The 16594-nt window shown below is 39.4% G+C and overlaps 1 protein-coding gene across 4 annotated transcripts in view; it reads right to left on the reverse strand.

The window, feature by feature from the left end:
• Positions 1–303: 303 nt before the first annotated feature.
• kiaa0586 (KIAA0586 ortholog) overlaps positions 304–16594 on the reverse strand; it is a 58840-nt gene continuing 42549 nt past the window's right edge. For all 4 annotated transcript variants that reach the window (XM_036151071.1, XM_036151069.1, XM_036151070.1 and 1 more), the window contains exons 22-25: positions 14747–14799; positions 12411–12521; positions 7530–7674; positions 304–614 (exon numbers count right to left, since the gene is read on the reverse strand). In XM_036151071.1, coding sequence (XP_036006964.1) covers positions 451–614; positions 7530–7674; positions 12411–12521; positions 14747–14799 — 473 coding nt within the window. In that variant the 3' untranslated portion in view covers positions 304–450. The remainder of the gene's footprint in view (positions 615–7529; positions 7675–12410; positions 12522–14746; positions 14800–16594) is intronic.

Genomic DNA, 16594 nt, shown 5'->3' on the forward strand with positions numbered 1-16594 from the left:
AACAAACACGATTATGAGATATCATAATACAATAACCTGTTAAGTTATCTTTGTATTCTAATAAAAAACATGGTTTCAAATGATGATTTCATTTCTTGACAGTCTCAGACATGATTACTCTCGGACTTGTAAAATCAAGAAACTGCTACGCTAGAACCTGTATGACAACATGAAGTAGGTTAAAAGATCCTAAAAAGTCCTCCTTACAGTTTCACTAAAATGCTGTTTCAGTTACTTTATACTGAAACAGCATTTTTACTTCATGACATCTTTGTAAATAAACAAGTGAAAGACAACAAAATGTGCATTAGGATTAAAATTTGTCATTTTTAATCTGAATGGTCATGTGGAAATTTAAAGGTCAACCACTGAAAATTACAAAAGTTGAAGGTCACAGGGAATGTTTCCAACTATCATAAGTAAAAAAAAGGGAATCTGCAGCATCTTTGATCAGAAGAAATCACTGGTGGAAGAGTCTGTGTTTGCATTCACTGACTCGCCGGTCTCCTTGACGTCCTCCTCGTTTCTGTCGCCCTGGGCTCTAAAGATGGGCAGATAAACGGCTGTATTCCCGTCTCCTTCCTGCATATTCTGTTTGTCCTGCTGTCCAACTTCTGAGGAAAAAACAACAACTTTTTATTGACTACAAAAGGAGCAATTTCACTAACTGTGCAGAGTTGTCATACACAAACTTAATTTAAAAGGTCATTTCTTTGAAATATTAAATTTTCTTGTGATCTGACATTTGTTTTTGCATATCTCTGTGTATTTGTAGATTGCACATAAATTGGTCAGATTGTGTATTTCAGGGCAAATTTTCAGTTGCAATTATTTTCTTTTATTCTTTTATAAACATTTAAACTAAGAGCAAGTTGGGTCGCATCAACATTGTTTGATATCATTGACTCATCATTCAAAAACACTTTTTTATTTACCATCAACTTTCAGTTTGAGTTCATGTAATATTGCTTCACATTTTTTACAAGCACTGAAAATTTATCCATTTGCATATATGTGTTAAAAACATAGTTTTGGCAACTTTTAATGACATTGCAAAAAATAAATAAAGGATAAAATATACCAATATGCAATATTTCTATGGAAATTAAGATGTGTGTTCAAAGGAGGCAATGGATCAATTTCCAACAAAAACACAGAATTGATTTGAATTTGATTTGCTGCTTTGACACTCCCAAGGCTTGAGTAATTAACCCCCACCCCACGAAAAAAAAAAATCCATTTGCATAAAAAGAGACTAATCACTAAAACAGGAGTGTCAAACATACGGCCCGCGGGCCGAATCCGGCCCGCCGAACAATTTAGTCCGGCCCTGCGGCTAATTGCATTATCATTATAAAAAAAAAAAAAAAATTCCCCCCCCCCCCCCCCCCCAAGTGTCCTGTCTGGCAATGTGGCAATAAGATGCCACAAAGAGCTCATCAGATTTGACTTTCACAAGTGGACAAGATAAAAGGAAGAGAATGATAAAACAATTATTGAAAAAAACGTGTACTTAGTTTAATTGAAAATATGCAGTTCCTATATTGTCCACGAGGGGCGCTGTGTTTTAATTAGCAGATTAAGCTTCAGGTGTGGAAAAATTCAAATCATTTCTTAATTTTTATCTGTTTGATGTATTTTGTCATGCAGGACAGTGTTTTTAAGTTCCAAAAATGTGAATAAATGTTTTTCAACATTGTACAATCACTGTGATCAGTTCTTATGCATAATGCACAAGTAAATGTTTAACTGAGTAAAAGTATTGTTGAAATTGCACATACTTTTCTTCAAAACGCTGAGGTTATTCATAATATATTGTGTAAAAGTGAAATTAACTTAATATAAAAATCAACAACAAGTCCACATTTATTAATTCTATTTAATCTTGCAATGAGTTAACTCGTGTGGCCCTCTTGAGATCAGATTAAGCTGTACGCGGCCCCTAAACCAAAATGAGTTTGACACCCCTGCACTAAAATAAGGTGTTATACATTCGTACCGTACCTAACATACAAATATGTTAGGTACGGTTAGGACAGAAATTAATATTGAATAATAAATTTAACAACAACACCAAACCATTAGTGTCCTGGGCAAAAAGGAGGAGCAATCTATTTACAAACAACTTTGCAAAAAAAAAAAAAAAAAAAAAAAAAGAAGATCTGATCATCTGATCAGATTCAATGCCGCCGAAACCTGTCGACACTGCTAAGCTTGGATAATATCCCTACCAGAAATTTTACGCACATCAATGTTTGACAAGCAGAACTGAAACCATTTTTGTTACCTTCACATCTGTTATTTTACGTTTCTGTTTCAATAATTGTACAGTCCTGCAAAAAAATGTATTTCCCACTTACGGGTCTCTTCCGTTTTAAAGTTTTTTGACCTGCAAATATTTCAGATCATCAAACAAACGCAATTATAAAATATAATTATAAAGATAACCTGAAGTTATCTTTGTCTTCTAATAAAAAAACAGGTTTCAAATGATGATTTCATTTCTTAAGGGAAAAAGCTATTTAAACCAACCTGGAAGTGTGTAAAAAAGTTATTCCCTCTGTTAAATCATGAATTAAGCAACCACATTTTTTGGTTTAGTTTTACCTCACAGTCTCAGACCTGATTACTCTTGGACTTGTAAAATCACGAAACTGCTATGCTAGAACCTGTATGACAACATGAAGTAGGTTACAAGATCCTAAAAAGCAACACGTCCAGGTGTGAGCTAAAGACATTAAACATATTTAAATTTATATTTATCAGTCTGGAAAGGGTTACAGATCCAAGGTGTAAACCGTATTCTGACGGGATTAGTTTTACCTAGGGATTACATGCGATGTGTAGTGACTGCTGAGATCGTCTGTGTTGTTAATCCTGTGCAAATCGGCCACGTCAGTAATTTGTAAACCAAAAAATTACAAATCAGATCCAGAAAATACCTGCTATATTTTGCTGAGCTCAGAGGCTTTGTGAAAACACTAATCCAATGCAAATCGGCATCTCTATGATTTGGACAGAAATGGGTAGGAACCAAACTTCACAGCCAGGTTTATGGGGTGAATAGCAGAGCAGTTGTAAGTGAAGTGGGTGAAGAGAGCATGGCTGATGTCTAGGGTTGTCCCAGTACCAAAATTTCAAACTTGACTTCGATACCAGAAAAATATTCAACACTTGATACCATGGAGATTAAAAAATGACAAAGAGAAGTATGAAAAGTATTTTATTAACATGAAAAACTCACCTTTTTCAGTCTCTTTCTCAACAGAATCACAGATGCTAGTTAAATAGGTGAGCAAAAAAATGCTAAATAAGTAACCCAAATATAACATGCCTAGTAGCATGCTAGCCACAGCTAATCACACAACAGTAATGTGGACCAGAGGTCCCTCCTTCATAACAAACACCTTTCTTTAATGAAGCATTGCATTGTGGGTTTACTTGTTACCTTTGTATAATATTTAAATGTGTTTGATCTGAGATCTGTTTGATCAGCTGTTTGGTCCACGGCTGCACACAAAACAGAGGCACTGTATCGTCAACGCCTGTTTAATCAGAGAAATATGTTGATCAGCAGAATATGATGAAGCTAATGGTGTGTAAAAACTTTGCTTGCATTTTACAGCACTGAATGCATTTGGACAACATGCACCAGGAAGGCAACAGAGAGCTCAACCCTGGGGAGAACCCTGTCAGCTGTAAGCCACACCCCTTTGATTCTGCAAATGCAGCAACATCAGCTGTTAGTTCACTGAACCGGTGATTCCGGTGAATCGCCTTGTACGTCTGTTAGTTTATAAATCACTGAACGGCTTAGCACCAAAATACATTAAAGGCCTGTTGTTGCTGTATCAACCCTTCAGACCACTCAGATCTTCTAGTTCTGGTCTGGTCTGCATACCCACAACCAGAACCCAACATGGAGAAGCAGCATTTAATTCCTATTCTCCACAAATCTGGAGCAAACTTCCAGAAAACTGCAAATCAGCTGAAACACAGAGTTCCTTTAATTCAAGACTGAAAACCACCCGTTTAGATTTACTTTTGGCTCATTATAACAGGACCATTGACCCACATATTTGATGTGTATTGATGTTTTCACTTGATGCAATTTAATGCTTGTTACTGGTGTCACAACCAGGGATTGTTTTGATGTGTTAATGATGTTTTCATGATGTAAAGCACTTTGAACCTTCTTGCTGCTGAAATGTACTATACAAATAAACTTGACTTGTATGATGTGAAAGGACAAAATGATCTGTCACAGGGGTTCATGGTTGGATGTTTATTTATTAACTATGATGTATAAGGAGTTTACGCCTCAGAACCATCAAGCTGTGCCCAGTCTAGTGTACAGACAAGTTTGAGCTACTTGCTAAAAAATCAGTTGCATTGTTTTTATGTTCCATAATATTGCTTCATCTTTCAGTTTGACCGTTTTTCAAATTGCTTATTTTTTTAGTTTTCATTTCCATGCTGATCACTAGTTAGAGCCAGTCAAGTTGATGATTGGCGGATTCCGGTCACCAGCTGATCTCCTAGTGCATCTGTAATATTTTCCTGGCCGGTGAGAGGCACAGCTTTGGTTAAAATCCTTCCAGCTAAAGGAGGGAGAAGAGTTTACCTGAAAGGAAACTGCTGTATAGCATTATGATTGTGAAGGGCAAGCTGGGTGGGCTCTGTATGTGGGGGCAGGGAATTCATCCATTTGGTTGGAAGCAGTAGCAGGAACCTGGAAAATGAAGACGAGCTTTCACAAGCTCCATGGCTGAATGAAAAGTCTCTGAGTTGGGTTGTGAAAGGATTCAGTGTGAGAGTGTAAAGCTAAAACCTCAGAAACAGAGAGCCCAGTGTGCATCAGCGCAGCACTGCACAGCCGCTAAGGCACAACCACACACATCCGCACAGGTTCATTCCTCTTCCAAACACTTAAAAAAATCTGATGGGAGAGCTGAACGGCTACAATACAGCAAAACATTGTGGAAAGAAAACACAAGCCACTTCAACAAAGAAAAAAAATCTATCAGTTCAATTTTCTTAGTCGTCTTCTGTTCACTCTCCGAGTCTCCACGGCAACGTAGCAACAGTGCAGCCCTGCAATTTCTGAACATGTTAACAAGACAAAGAAAAGCTGGCTGCCTTTTCACCTGGTTCTTATTCTCATGATTATTTCACAAAGATACCAATGGTATTAATCAGTGCTTATTCCTGCATAACCTGTCTCTATGCAACGATTCTGCAGGCTGCATAGACATGTTTCTGTGCTTTTCGGCAAAAATCACTTCCCAATGAGCAGCCTGAACAAATTTGAGGTCTGACACACACACACACACACACACACACACACACACACACACACACACACACACACACACACAGGTGTTGGTATCATTGTGAGGAATTAGCATTGACTTCCATTCCTTTCTATGGCCTAACCCTGACTCTAACCATTACTAGTACACACCTCACCCTAACCTAAACTCAATAGATCAGTTCAAACCTTAGACCTAAACCTATCCAGGTTTTTGTCCACATGTCAACACACTGTAGGTTGTTTGTCAATGGTGCAATTCACACAACTATAGCTATATATGCCCACACACACAGACACACTTTCTGACTGCCTGAAGAGTTATGCTGGTAGGAAAGGGCAGAAGCGCTGAGCTGGTAGGTGTGAGCTCAGACATGCTTCCATGACAACCAGAGAGAATGAAGATGGAGCTCAAAATCAACTAAATGTGTTCTTCAGACAGCTGTGTATTTTCCATACTTATTTTCCTGCAGAAAACCTGGAAGTGTTTGGAGATCATCACCAATATGCATACACTTCAGTGACCCCCATAGAGAGTTATGTCTGAAACAGTTAAAAGCTTATTCTAAAGTTTGCCCTACACATCAGTAAGCCTGTAGGAGAGCAGCAGCAACTAGAGTTCGCTTCTATATTTTAACTCCTAAAAGAACCCAACAAAGCATTCAGCTTCTGTTTCAGGCTACAAAAGCAGCAGCTGTACTGACACTTTACTTAGGATTGTTCTTAGTCAAAGTCAAATGAAAGTATGTGAGTCGGCCCAAGAGTGAGGGACTCGTTCACCCCCCATGTAGTGCTGATTTTATTACCTTTAATATAATAAAATAATAAAAATAAAACCCAGCCAGTGCTTCATGGTAGGCATTTATGAAGCTATGTCTGGACTGTAAAGGATGCTGAACTGTGGTACAGATGTTAAGAACATTGTTATTGAAAATGACCTCAAGGCTATATTTGTTGTTTTTGGTTATTTACTTTAGACATTCCACCTTAATTATCAAGACATCTATATAAACACATAAACATGCTGCTGTGCTAGTACAACACCAAACTACCGTATTTTCCGCTGTTATCTGTGAAGCTAATAACAGCTGGCGCTAGCTAATGGTTTGTTATCCGGGCGGGTTACAGCTTCATTGATGCAGGTGAGCTTTATGTTTCTCTCAAACATCAGCGTCGTAATGGTAGTTTAGCACATAGCACTGCTACGCTCACGGTCTAATTTCAGTGTAATTTTGACAACCTTCAGCTTAACGGACCGTTACGCTGAAATGCACTGACGAGAACTTCCCCAGTGTGAGTTAGTAGCTTGTTATGCTTGTTATTTACCCCATTCAACCTCCCAATTATGTTCCACTTTATTCAGACAGGTGTGGATGCAGCTGTGTAATTTAATAAATTGCCTTACCAGATAAAATGTCAGTTTTTAGTCTTGAATTGTGTGAAATAAATTTTGAAAAAAATCAGACTTATAGTGTGATGCGACTTATATATGTTTTGTCCTCTTTGTGACGGATTTTTTGACTGATCCAACTTATGTACCGGAGCGACGTATAGTCCAAAAAATACGATACATATTTATATATGAATGGAAAAGAAATACAAACAAATTTTTCTAAACATGTTTACCCATTGTTAAACACCCACACATACACATATACACCACCTTATTTAGTCAATGCCTGAAAAGGGTATGAAGAAGTAAAACTTATTTAACCATAACCCTTCCCCATCCTGTATACTATAGGATAAAGAATCTTGATGATACTGATACTGTGATGTGATATGTCTGTTTGCAATTGTGGGGGTGTCCTAAAATGTAAAAATGTATTCCTCAACAGAAGTTGTTTTTTTCACATTACAAAATTAAAAAGAACATTTAAAACATTTTTTTCTTCGGGTTTTAATTATGTACTAATATTTCTTGAAATTTCCTTAGCATTCTGAAAATTCTAACTAAAAATCCATTTGTTGCAAAAATGTTAGTAAAACAACCAGGTTGTTCAGTCTCCTAATTTTTTCCCTTTTATATATGTTAGATGATAAAAACAAAGTTTGGCTCCTCATTACAACACCTTCCTGTTTCTTCAAAATGAAGGTTTTCTGCTGTGCTTTCATTCATAAGCAGTTCTGCGATCACACTTAGGGGAAAATAGAATATCAGGAAGTTCATTACAACTATTCCCTTAACAGCTCAGACATACTATAAAAACATTTGTACCTGCAGGCTGACTGGTTCGTCCACAGGCCGAGATTTCATCCTGTCGACTCAGATTTTTGTTCTGGCCTTGAGGTTTAGCGTGCCCATAGTCTCCCACCTCCCCCACGCTCACCTCGTCCTCCAACTCCTCTCTCCCCCAGGAGCCCTAAAGATGCAGGAGGTCAAAGGTTACTGAGTCTGTCTGTTTAACACTGTTCACTTACCTCCTGTTCAGAGCCATAAAATGTAGCATAACCACTAAACCGCTGAGCTGTCCATGAACTCAAAAGTAAACAAATCAATTCAGTAACAATAAATGGTAGATGTATATTCGTTTCTCATCTAAATTTCTCTTTTTAGTAGCCAGCAACACATAACAAACAAAAAAAAATTCAAAATAAAATATGGTTAGATTTTTTTTTAGAATATCAAAAAACCTAATTGTACCAACATGTAACATGGTTTTGTTGTTTTGCGTACAACAAAATTGGTTTACTGAGCAACATAAGGTGCATAGAGAAATAAATAAAATAAATAGCACTTAAACGATGCAGCCAAGACATATAAAAACTGCACTTTATATAAATTGCACGAGGCCCCCTTTAAGGAACTGAGGCAATGATCAGAGTTATTGCACTGGTGTAAAAATGGTCTCTAAAGCCCCGTTTCTACTGCCTAACTTTGGCGCGACCTACTCCGCTTCATTTGCTTTGCAAGCAGTTCAGCAACAGTTTTTTTCAGGGCCAGCAGGGTTTCTCTGGCCGTGCTCAAGAGCAGGGTCAAACTCGAGCGAAGTTTTGATGTGAACACTGCTTTTCAGTGATTGCCTTAGTGGGAGGAGAAATGAGAAGGTTTTTCTCCAAGAATGGAAGGAAGGTAGGAAGGAAGTCTGTCTGTCTCACAAATCCTTGTTTAAAATACTTACTGAGGACATCAGTGTGAGGACATCAAAGTTCAATTCAATCTTATTTATATAGCGCCAATTCATGATACATGTCATCTCAAGGCACTTTCCAAGGCCAATTCAGTCAGATTATACAGATTGGTCAAAAAGTTTCCTATCTAAGGGAACCTAGTTCATTGCATCAATTCTTGACCAGCAGCATTCACTCTTCCTAAAAGAGCGTAGAGCCACAGGGAGAATCGTCTGCAGTCAACAATCGGCATTTCTCGGCCGGTCGCAGCACAAACTACACAGAGTAAAACCGACCGGGCCAAATTGAGAAGGGTCAGTGGAAATGAGGCTTTAGTCAGCACTTCCCGTAGATCACTCTCTGCCCCAAGGGCGGCAGCTCAGACACCCGGTGTCCTGCCTGGTTGATTCAGCTCAAACCTTCTGAGGCTCTTCAGAAAGTGGAGCAATTGCTGGCTTCTTCATCGGACACCTGCATCCATGTGCACACCCAGGAACTTAAAGGAGCCACCCTCTCCACACACTCCCCACTGATGGTGATGGGATACCGGACTTCCTCCTCCTGAAGTCAACAATCATCTCTTTGGTCTAAGAAGTATTGATGACTAAGTTGCTATCAATATACCCCCAACTTGGTGACCTTGTGCTGGTATAGTGTTTAGTCATCACTAGAGATGTGCCCAACCACGGTGGAATTGTCAGCAAACTTGATGATGGCATTGTTGGGTGGTTGCTGACACAGTCATAACTGTATAGAGTATCCTGCATAGGGCTAATTATACAACCCTGGGGAGAACTGGTGTTAAGGCTGAGGACTCTCAACCCAGTAAGAAGGAAGTCGACCAATGTCCAAAACCTTCGCTGTTGGTCTGTCAGGGAGGTAAACAGTGGCACTGAAGTCGACAAAGAGTAACCTTGCATAGTGCCGCTGATGTTCCAGGTGGGATATGGTGGTGTGGAGCTCTGGGGCAATGGTATCTTCAGTTGTCCCATCAAAATAAACTCACTAACAGAAGTTAATTAAAACATAAAGGGTCCTCATCAAAGCCCAGAGCTCTAAATTATAGTCTGCCAGGGTGTTCAGGAATGTTGTCCTGCTGGGGATGGCCACAGCTATTCATGTGTCAAAACATGGGATGGGTGTGCCCAGTGGTGCCTCCAGAAAGACGTGTAAGGATCAGCCAGGCAGGGGTTAATAATAGTCTTGGAATGGTAACCCAAAACAAAAGCCACAGGAGAATTTTAGAAATTTCACTAGATTTGTGGCAGAAGCTGATATTTAGGTTAAATAAAAAAGTATCCTCCTTAGGATTTTTTAAACATCCTATTAGTCCTTAAGTTCATGTTTACAAGCACTTATTCACCTAAATTAAGCTGACTGACAACTTAAAATCACACAGTGGGGTTGGTGAATGCTGAAACATAGTGGTAAACAACTATGTTAGTAGTTAGACACTTCCAAACTTCACTCTACAGACTGATGTTCAGATTATCTCAATATCAGTCTGGAGAGAGCTTCATGGAATGGGTTTCTATGGCTGAGCAGCTGCATTCAAGCCAAACATCCCCGAGAGCAATGCAGAACTTTGGAATGGAAAGCATTCAACTCAGTGGGATAGAGCACGCTGCCACTGGACTCCAAAGCAGAGGAGACATGTTCTCTGGAGGGAGGAGTAATGCCTCTCTGTCTGTCAGCCCAGTGGAGGAGTCTGGGTTTAGCAGGTACTAGGAGAACAGCATTTGACTGACTGCATTGTGTCAAGTGTTAGGTTTGGAGGAGAGCCTGCAAATCAGACCTCCTCAGCCAACCTCTGTTACTGATCTTACAAACTTGTTTCTGGAAGAATGGTCAGAAAAATCCCATAAACGCATCTCTGAACCCCCAAACCTTGTATTTTATTAACCTTATTTCACTGCATTTACTGCTGCAGGTCACCTTTTAGCCATTCTTCTTTCCAAAATAGTTCAGTCAGCATCTCAAAATCTCAAACATCAGGTTTTGCCACATATTCTCCATATAATTTGACTTTGATGTAGGCCAGGCATGTTCAAAGAGCGGCCTGGGGGCCATTTGCGGCCCCTGCACTGATTTTGTGCGGCCCCCCTAACTGCATTTCAAGAAAGATCAGGTCCACCAGCACAAAAGGCTGATGCAGATGGAAACTTTATTTTTAATTAGGGCAGAATTATTACAGACGGTTTAAGATCTTACAATTGAAACAAGGTATTCATCTTTTAATAACCACCCTTTTTAGGATCCTCATTAATTTCATGGTAAATAGGACCACATCTATCAAAGGACTAACTCACATGCATGAGTTTTGTGAATTCAAATCTGTTTTGAATTAATTTATTTAAATTAGGTAAATACAGCAAGTATTTTCAGAGAAACACTTGCCCACATCCTGTTCTTATATTGCTAGACCAAAACAAATTCAGTTTTCTTCAATCAAGTCTAAAATAATTTGCAAATTGGGTGACCGTCTTTTAATAAAGCAAATGAGCAAAACCATTTTTAACTTTGGATATACTCTGATTTACACATCCCTTTCATACATAAAATCTAACTAATTTGTTTAATTAAAATGATCATATATTTTACAGAGCAGGTAAACAAAATTCAAAAAATATTTTTTGCTTATACTCTTGTTAATTTTTTGGCCCTTGGGTATTTTTGTTGTTGTTGAGGTTTTTATGGCACTAGTGGCTCGTTTTTCATATAGTGGGCTGACAGGAAAGGGGGTGGAAGAGGGGGAGAGACATGCGGCAAAGGGACACAAGTCGGATTCAAATCCGGGTCGACCGCGTCGAGGACTAAGGCCTCCGTACACGGGTCATGCGTGCCAACCACTGAGCCACTGAAGCACGCCAGGCCCTTGGATATTTTTGACTTGACAATTCCGGTCCACGTAACAAAAAGTTTTGGCCACCCCTTAGTAGGTTGTCCATATGATCTTTGGCTGTATGTTCAGGGTGGTTCTCCTGCTGGAAAGTGAACCTACAGCGCAGTATCAGATCTATTGCAGCCTCTAACAGGTTTTCCTCTAGCACTGTCTTGTATTTAGCTCCATCCATCTTCCCATCAGCTCTGACCAGCTTCTCTGTCCCTGTTGAGGAACAGCATCCCCACAGCCTGACGCTGACACAACCAGGTTTTAGGGTGGTCTGCAGAAGTTAAGTTTGGCCTGTTATTAGCAGAGCTCCTTTGCCAACATGTTTGCTGTCTCAACACCATTGTTCAAATCTATAAACAGGACTTTCTTCTTCCTGTTTCATGTCTCAGATTCTCTGTGAGCTGTGAATCTCTGCAGCTCCTCCAGAGTTACCATAGTCCTCTTGGCTATGTTTCTGATTAAGGCTCTCTGTGGAACTCCGTGTCTTGACAGGTCTGTAGGGGGTCCATCCTCTCTCCATGTTCAGGTGACTGATTGAACAGATCTCTGGGAGATGATCAAAGCTTGGGAGATCGTTGTAGAACCAGACCTCAACAAATCTCTAAGGTCTCTAAGCAGCTCGATTTGTAATGGGATTAAAATACATGCAGACATTTTATGTAGGGGTACCAAACTAAAGGGTGCTGAATAAAAATTTAAATGTGAAAAAAAATAAAATCTGTAACATGCCTCATTTTTCCACTACTCTGTGTTACCCATCCATCCATCCATTTTCCAAACCGCTTTATCCCTCATGGGGTCGCGGGGGTTGCTGGTGCCTATCTCCAACGTTCACTGGGCGAGAGGCGGGGTACACCCTGGACAGGTCGCCAGTCTGTCGCAGGGTAACACTCTGTGTTACCCTTCCAAATATAATCCCAAAACATATGTTGAGGGTTGTGATTGGACGTGACAAAACAGGGAAAGGCTCAAGAGGGAGTGGAAGTTTTTATGACACTTTACTAAAATTAATAGTCAAACTTTAGAGTTCCTCTGTAAATCTCTGTGACTCTGGTTTTAAAGTCAATGTCTTATAGAGAGAATTAGTCAACACACCTCAGGCTGTGGCCTCTGTCCTCCGTGAGAAACTCCTTGATTCATCTTGGTCAGCAGGGTCAACAGAAGGTCACGACCTCCAACCTGTTCGACGGTGGAGGAGTCAAAGGTCTGCAGGAAGGACACGGTGGGACACAACAGGCAGAATCAAACTGGTTCTTAATGACTTTAATCTGAACAGTAAAGTAATCTTAAATTAAACCAGTCCTCACAACTGTAGAGAAGGAGTCATAGGTTTAAATATTGTATGTTGCTCACATTCCTGGGGGCTTTATTTGGAAGATAATTGAACTTTGGAGAAGTCCAGAGCATCATGGTCTAGAACTGAAAGCAGCACAGCATGCACTGATTCACCAGTCTACCTGTTTTACACTTAGAACCCCAAACATTTTGAAATCAAAATCACAATGAAAACACTATGAAAAACAATCACAGAAAAACTCCTTTGTTATTTTCCCCATAGGATTTAAGAGGAAAACAAGTCCAGTTGTTTTATTTTTTACTTTTTTTGGAATGACCATGACCTGGATGACTGAGAATCTTCACCAGCAGATTTAAGAAGCATTTTGACTCCCCCAGCATCAGATAGGAGGTTTAATGTGGAGGTTCACTGCACGACAGTCAGAAAAAGACCAAACAAGTGTAGTCTTTTTGGAAAAGTCTTGACACAGAGAGAGCCTCAACTCTCTACAAAGAATACAACAGAATGAAAAACGTTTGCAAAGCAGCATCTAAATGAACAAAAAATACTTCTGGGACACCGTCCACTACAGCTGCACGATATGTCAAATCACAATCATTAACGTCAAATCTATGTGTGCAACAAGGCAATGGCAAAGGACGGCTTAAGATGTCTCATCGGATATCATTTTTCAAGCGTCATGCATGCTAATAACATTTTTGGCAGATGATTACGGCCCTCTATCCCCATACTTGATGTATATTTGTAGTGACCGAGATGCTAAATCTCACAACAAATGGTGGATAACTGTGAGACGGACAGAAAGAAAAGAGTCGGGGGAAATATGAGTAACTACATTTTATTCCAACTGTTTCTTTTACTTGCTTTTATTCTGTTTTTATTTTCCTATGTTTTAATCATGTATAGCACTTTGTATTGTCCTTGTACTTAAATGTGCTATACGAATAAAGTTGCTTTGCCTTATCTGTAACTCATTATCAATATCACGATGGCAGCATTCAGCAATAGTATTAGCAATTACTTATTCTCTGCTTGTCATGCAGGATTACTGTACATCAGACAGATCAGCTATTGTTAGAGATTTAAGGCCATCCTGCATATCACGATTGGTGAAAACCAAACACAGCACATCTGCACAAACACCTTATAGCAACTTCTTAAGCGCCGTGGTGGTGGTGATTTGAGCTTGTTTTGCAGCCATTGGCACCTTGCAGACACTGACCTGACCATAAGAAAGTATGCTTTGTACAACAAAGTATTGTAGGGTCAAATGTGAGGCCAGCTGTGTGAAGTTGGAGCCAAACTGAATCATCAACAGGACAATGATCTGAAAAACCTTAGCAGAGTTGAGTCTGCAAGTCTCAATAAGCTGAAACAATGTTGGAAAAAAGAGTGGCCCAACATTCCCCCTCAACACTGTAAAAGACTGATAAAGGTAAATGCCCTGTGCTTGCATAGCGCTTTATCAAGTCTGAAGACCCCAAAGTTCTTCAAGCTGCATTCTGTCATTCACCCGTTCACACGCTGACCAGCTACATTCACCACAGCTGGGGCAGACTGACAGAACCAGGGCTGCCAGATAATCGGATGAATATCATTTAGTGGATTCTCACTCAATCAGTCCATGACTACAACTATATGGCATGCCTTAAACCGGGAGTCCTGGCATAATCTGTTCATTCTCATGAACAGAATGATAAAAAACATACTTTAAGCTGACATGACGATATTAATCCCTCAGGCCGACTGGGTCGATGCCCGAAATGTCTTGTCCATGGTTAAAATGATCCCCTTCCAGTTCTTGCTGTTAAAACTGGAGTTTTAGAGCGCTAAGCCTATGAGTGCATCTAGGTTTACAGTAGTGTTAGAAAGAATATGAAAGGCTGCGGCCTTGGTGCAAATTTATAGTAACAGTGTGTATGATCCATGTAACCGGGGCATGACAACAGTCTGTTTGGGGTATTTTCATAAAAAATAAAAAAAAACATTATTGTTGCTGTGTTGCTGCTGATACCCAAACCTTAACAGCTCTTGGAGGCTAGAGTGAAACAGTAGACTTCAACAGATGGAAAAAAAAACATGTTGTTAAGCAAGTCCTGAGCAGGAAGCGATTCCAGTCAATAGTATTACTTACCATGTCTTCCACCTCATGGAGAGAGCTGGAGAAGCTATAGACACCCTCCTCTTCTGAAACATGAACAGACACATCCGAATTACAGCGCCGAGCAAACACAAGTCCAGGCCAAACATCAAAACATCAATCTTTATGAAACATTTAACAACAAGCAGAGGAAAAAACTCACAGAGCCACTCTCACACCCAAATGTGCCCCCTGTGGGGCAATAAAGGTATTTATTTCTTTCTTATATCAATTTCCACTTCTAAAACAACATTCTATCAAGAAAACTGTCACACCTTCGTATTCGCTCCCCTCTGAGCCTAAACTCCATCTCTATGCTGTCACCTCTGACAGAGCCTGACTAGTGGTCTTCTGTCTAAGGAGCTTATTGTTGCCAGTGGTATTAACCGCATCATTTTCTCATTGTTGCTCATTTTCTCAAGTTGCTTTGGATAAAAGCAACCGCAACATGCAGAAACCTTAACAAACAGAAAACAGAGGTTAGACGAAAACAAACTCAGAACGCTTTGTCAAAAAGGAAACTTTCAGGGAGAAAAAGGAAAACTGGGTGCAGCTAAACAAAGAGCAAATTATAAAGCGGTCTCTTAAGGAACTACATATCTTAATGGGATGGGCAGCAGAAAGCTGGGATCTTAATCCACATCCAGTGATGGGGGAGAGTTTCCACCATGAACGTATCCACTGGAAATGTTAACGCTCCATAACCAGGCTCGGCTGCGCCATGCTGATCTATCAACTGCTTCTTCATTTTGATTATAGTTTTTTGGTTCAGTACCGATACTCCCACTGATCTGTAAATCATACACTGATAAAATCATTCCAACAATTCTATTTACATTTAAGGCAAGGACTAGGATATACAGTAAAAGGAAAAAAAATGTTTGCACTAATATTTGTGATTCTCTTTGCTAAATAAAAACTCTTAGAACTGCTTATTCCTTTTTGTGACGTATGGCAACACGCCTTCATCCACTCATCAAAAAGCCTCATTCTGGGTTTTTAATGGTTTATTTGAACTGTCTTTTTTTTTTCATGGTGGACTGAGGATACAACAACTTCACTGATTTAACAGTTAGATTTATTGTGGTTTCCAGACAGATTCAAACTTACACTTACAGCAGGGGAGTCCAAAGAGCGGCCCTATGAATGGTTGTGTGTGGCTCACAACTGCAGTTCAAGCATGGAACAAACTTAGTCCTCCAGGAAAAGGAGACGATGATGCAAATGGAAATTTCTTAGAACTTTTTCAGGAAGAGCTTTTCAACTAAAAGGAAAATGTTTGATACAACACAAAGTGTTTTTCCTCTATTAACCATGTTTTTTATTTTATTTTTTTAATCTATGAACACCCTGGGACTTTTGACTCACAATCAAACCAGCATTCTTTAATCTTGGCTAAACACAGTGAGGGTTTTTTGAAGAAAGTTCTCATTGTTTCTAAGAACTTTTTTTAGAGCAACAAAGTAGAAAAACATAAAGTTAGGAAACTGTAAACCTTTCTTGTCTCAAGGCAAACATCCGAGAGTCTGTTTCAGACCTCCGATAATTTGTTTTAATAATATATTGCATGTTTAATCTTTGCTGAGCGGGTGAAAAAAAAAGAATTAAACAGAATTTATGTTTTTAAGAGAAAAAAACATTATAACCGTTTGGGGACTTTCCAGAACCTTAGTGTGTGGCTCTGAAGTGTGTTTTCAATCATTATCCAGTTAGAACAATAAACTGTGTCCAAGTTTAAACCAGCCAGCAGCTGATTTGATTTGAAGTTGAAGAATTAGGAGGCCAACTTTCTCCAATCCAGTCATTTATCAGAACCACTGGCAGCTAAACAGACTGTCAGCA

The sequence above is a fragment of the Fundulus heteroclitus genome, chromosome 19 (genome assembly GCF_011125445.2).
Source record: "Fundulus heteroclitus isolate FHET01 chromosome 19, MU-UCD_Fhet_4.1, whole genome shotgun sequence".
NCBI classification, from domain to species: Eukaryota; Metazoa; Chordata; class Actinopteri; order Cyprinodontiformes; family Fundulidae; genus Fundulus; species Fundulus heteroclitus.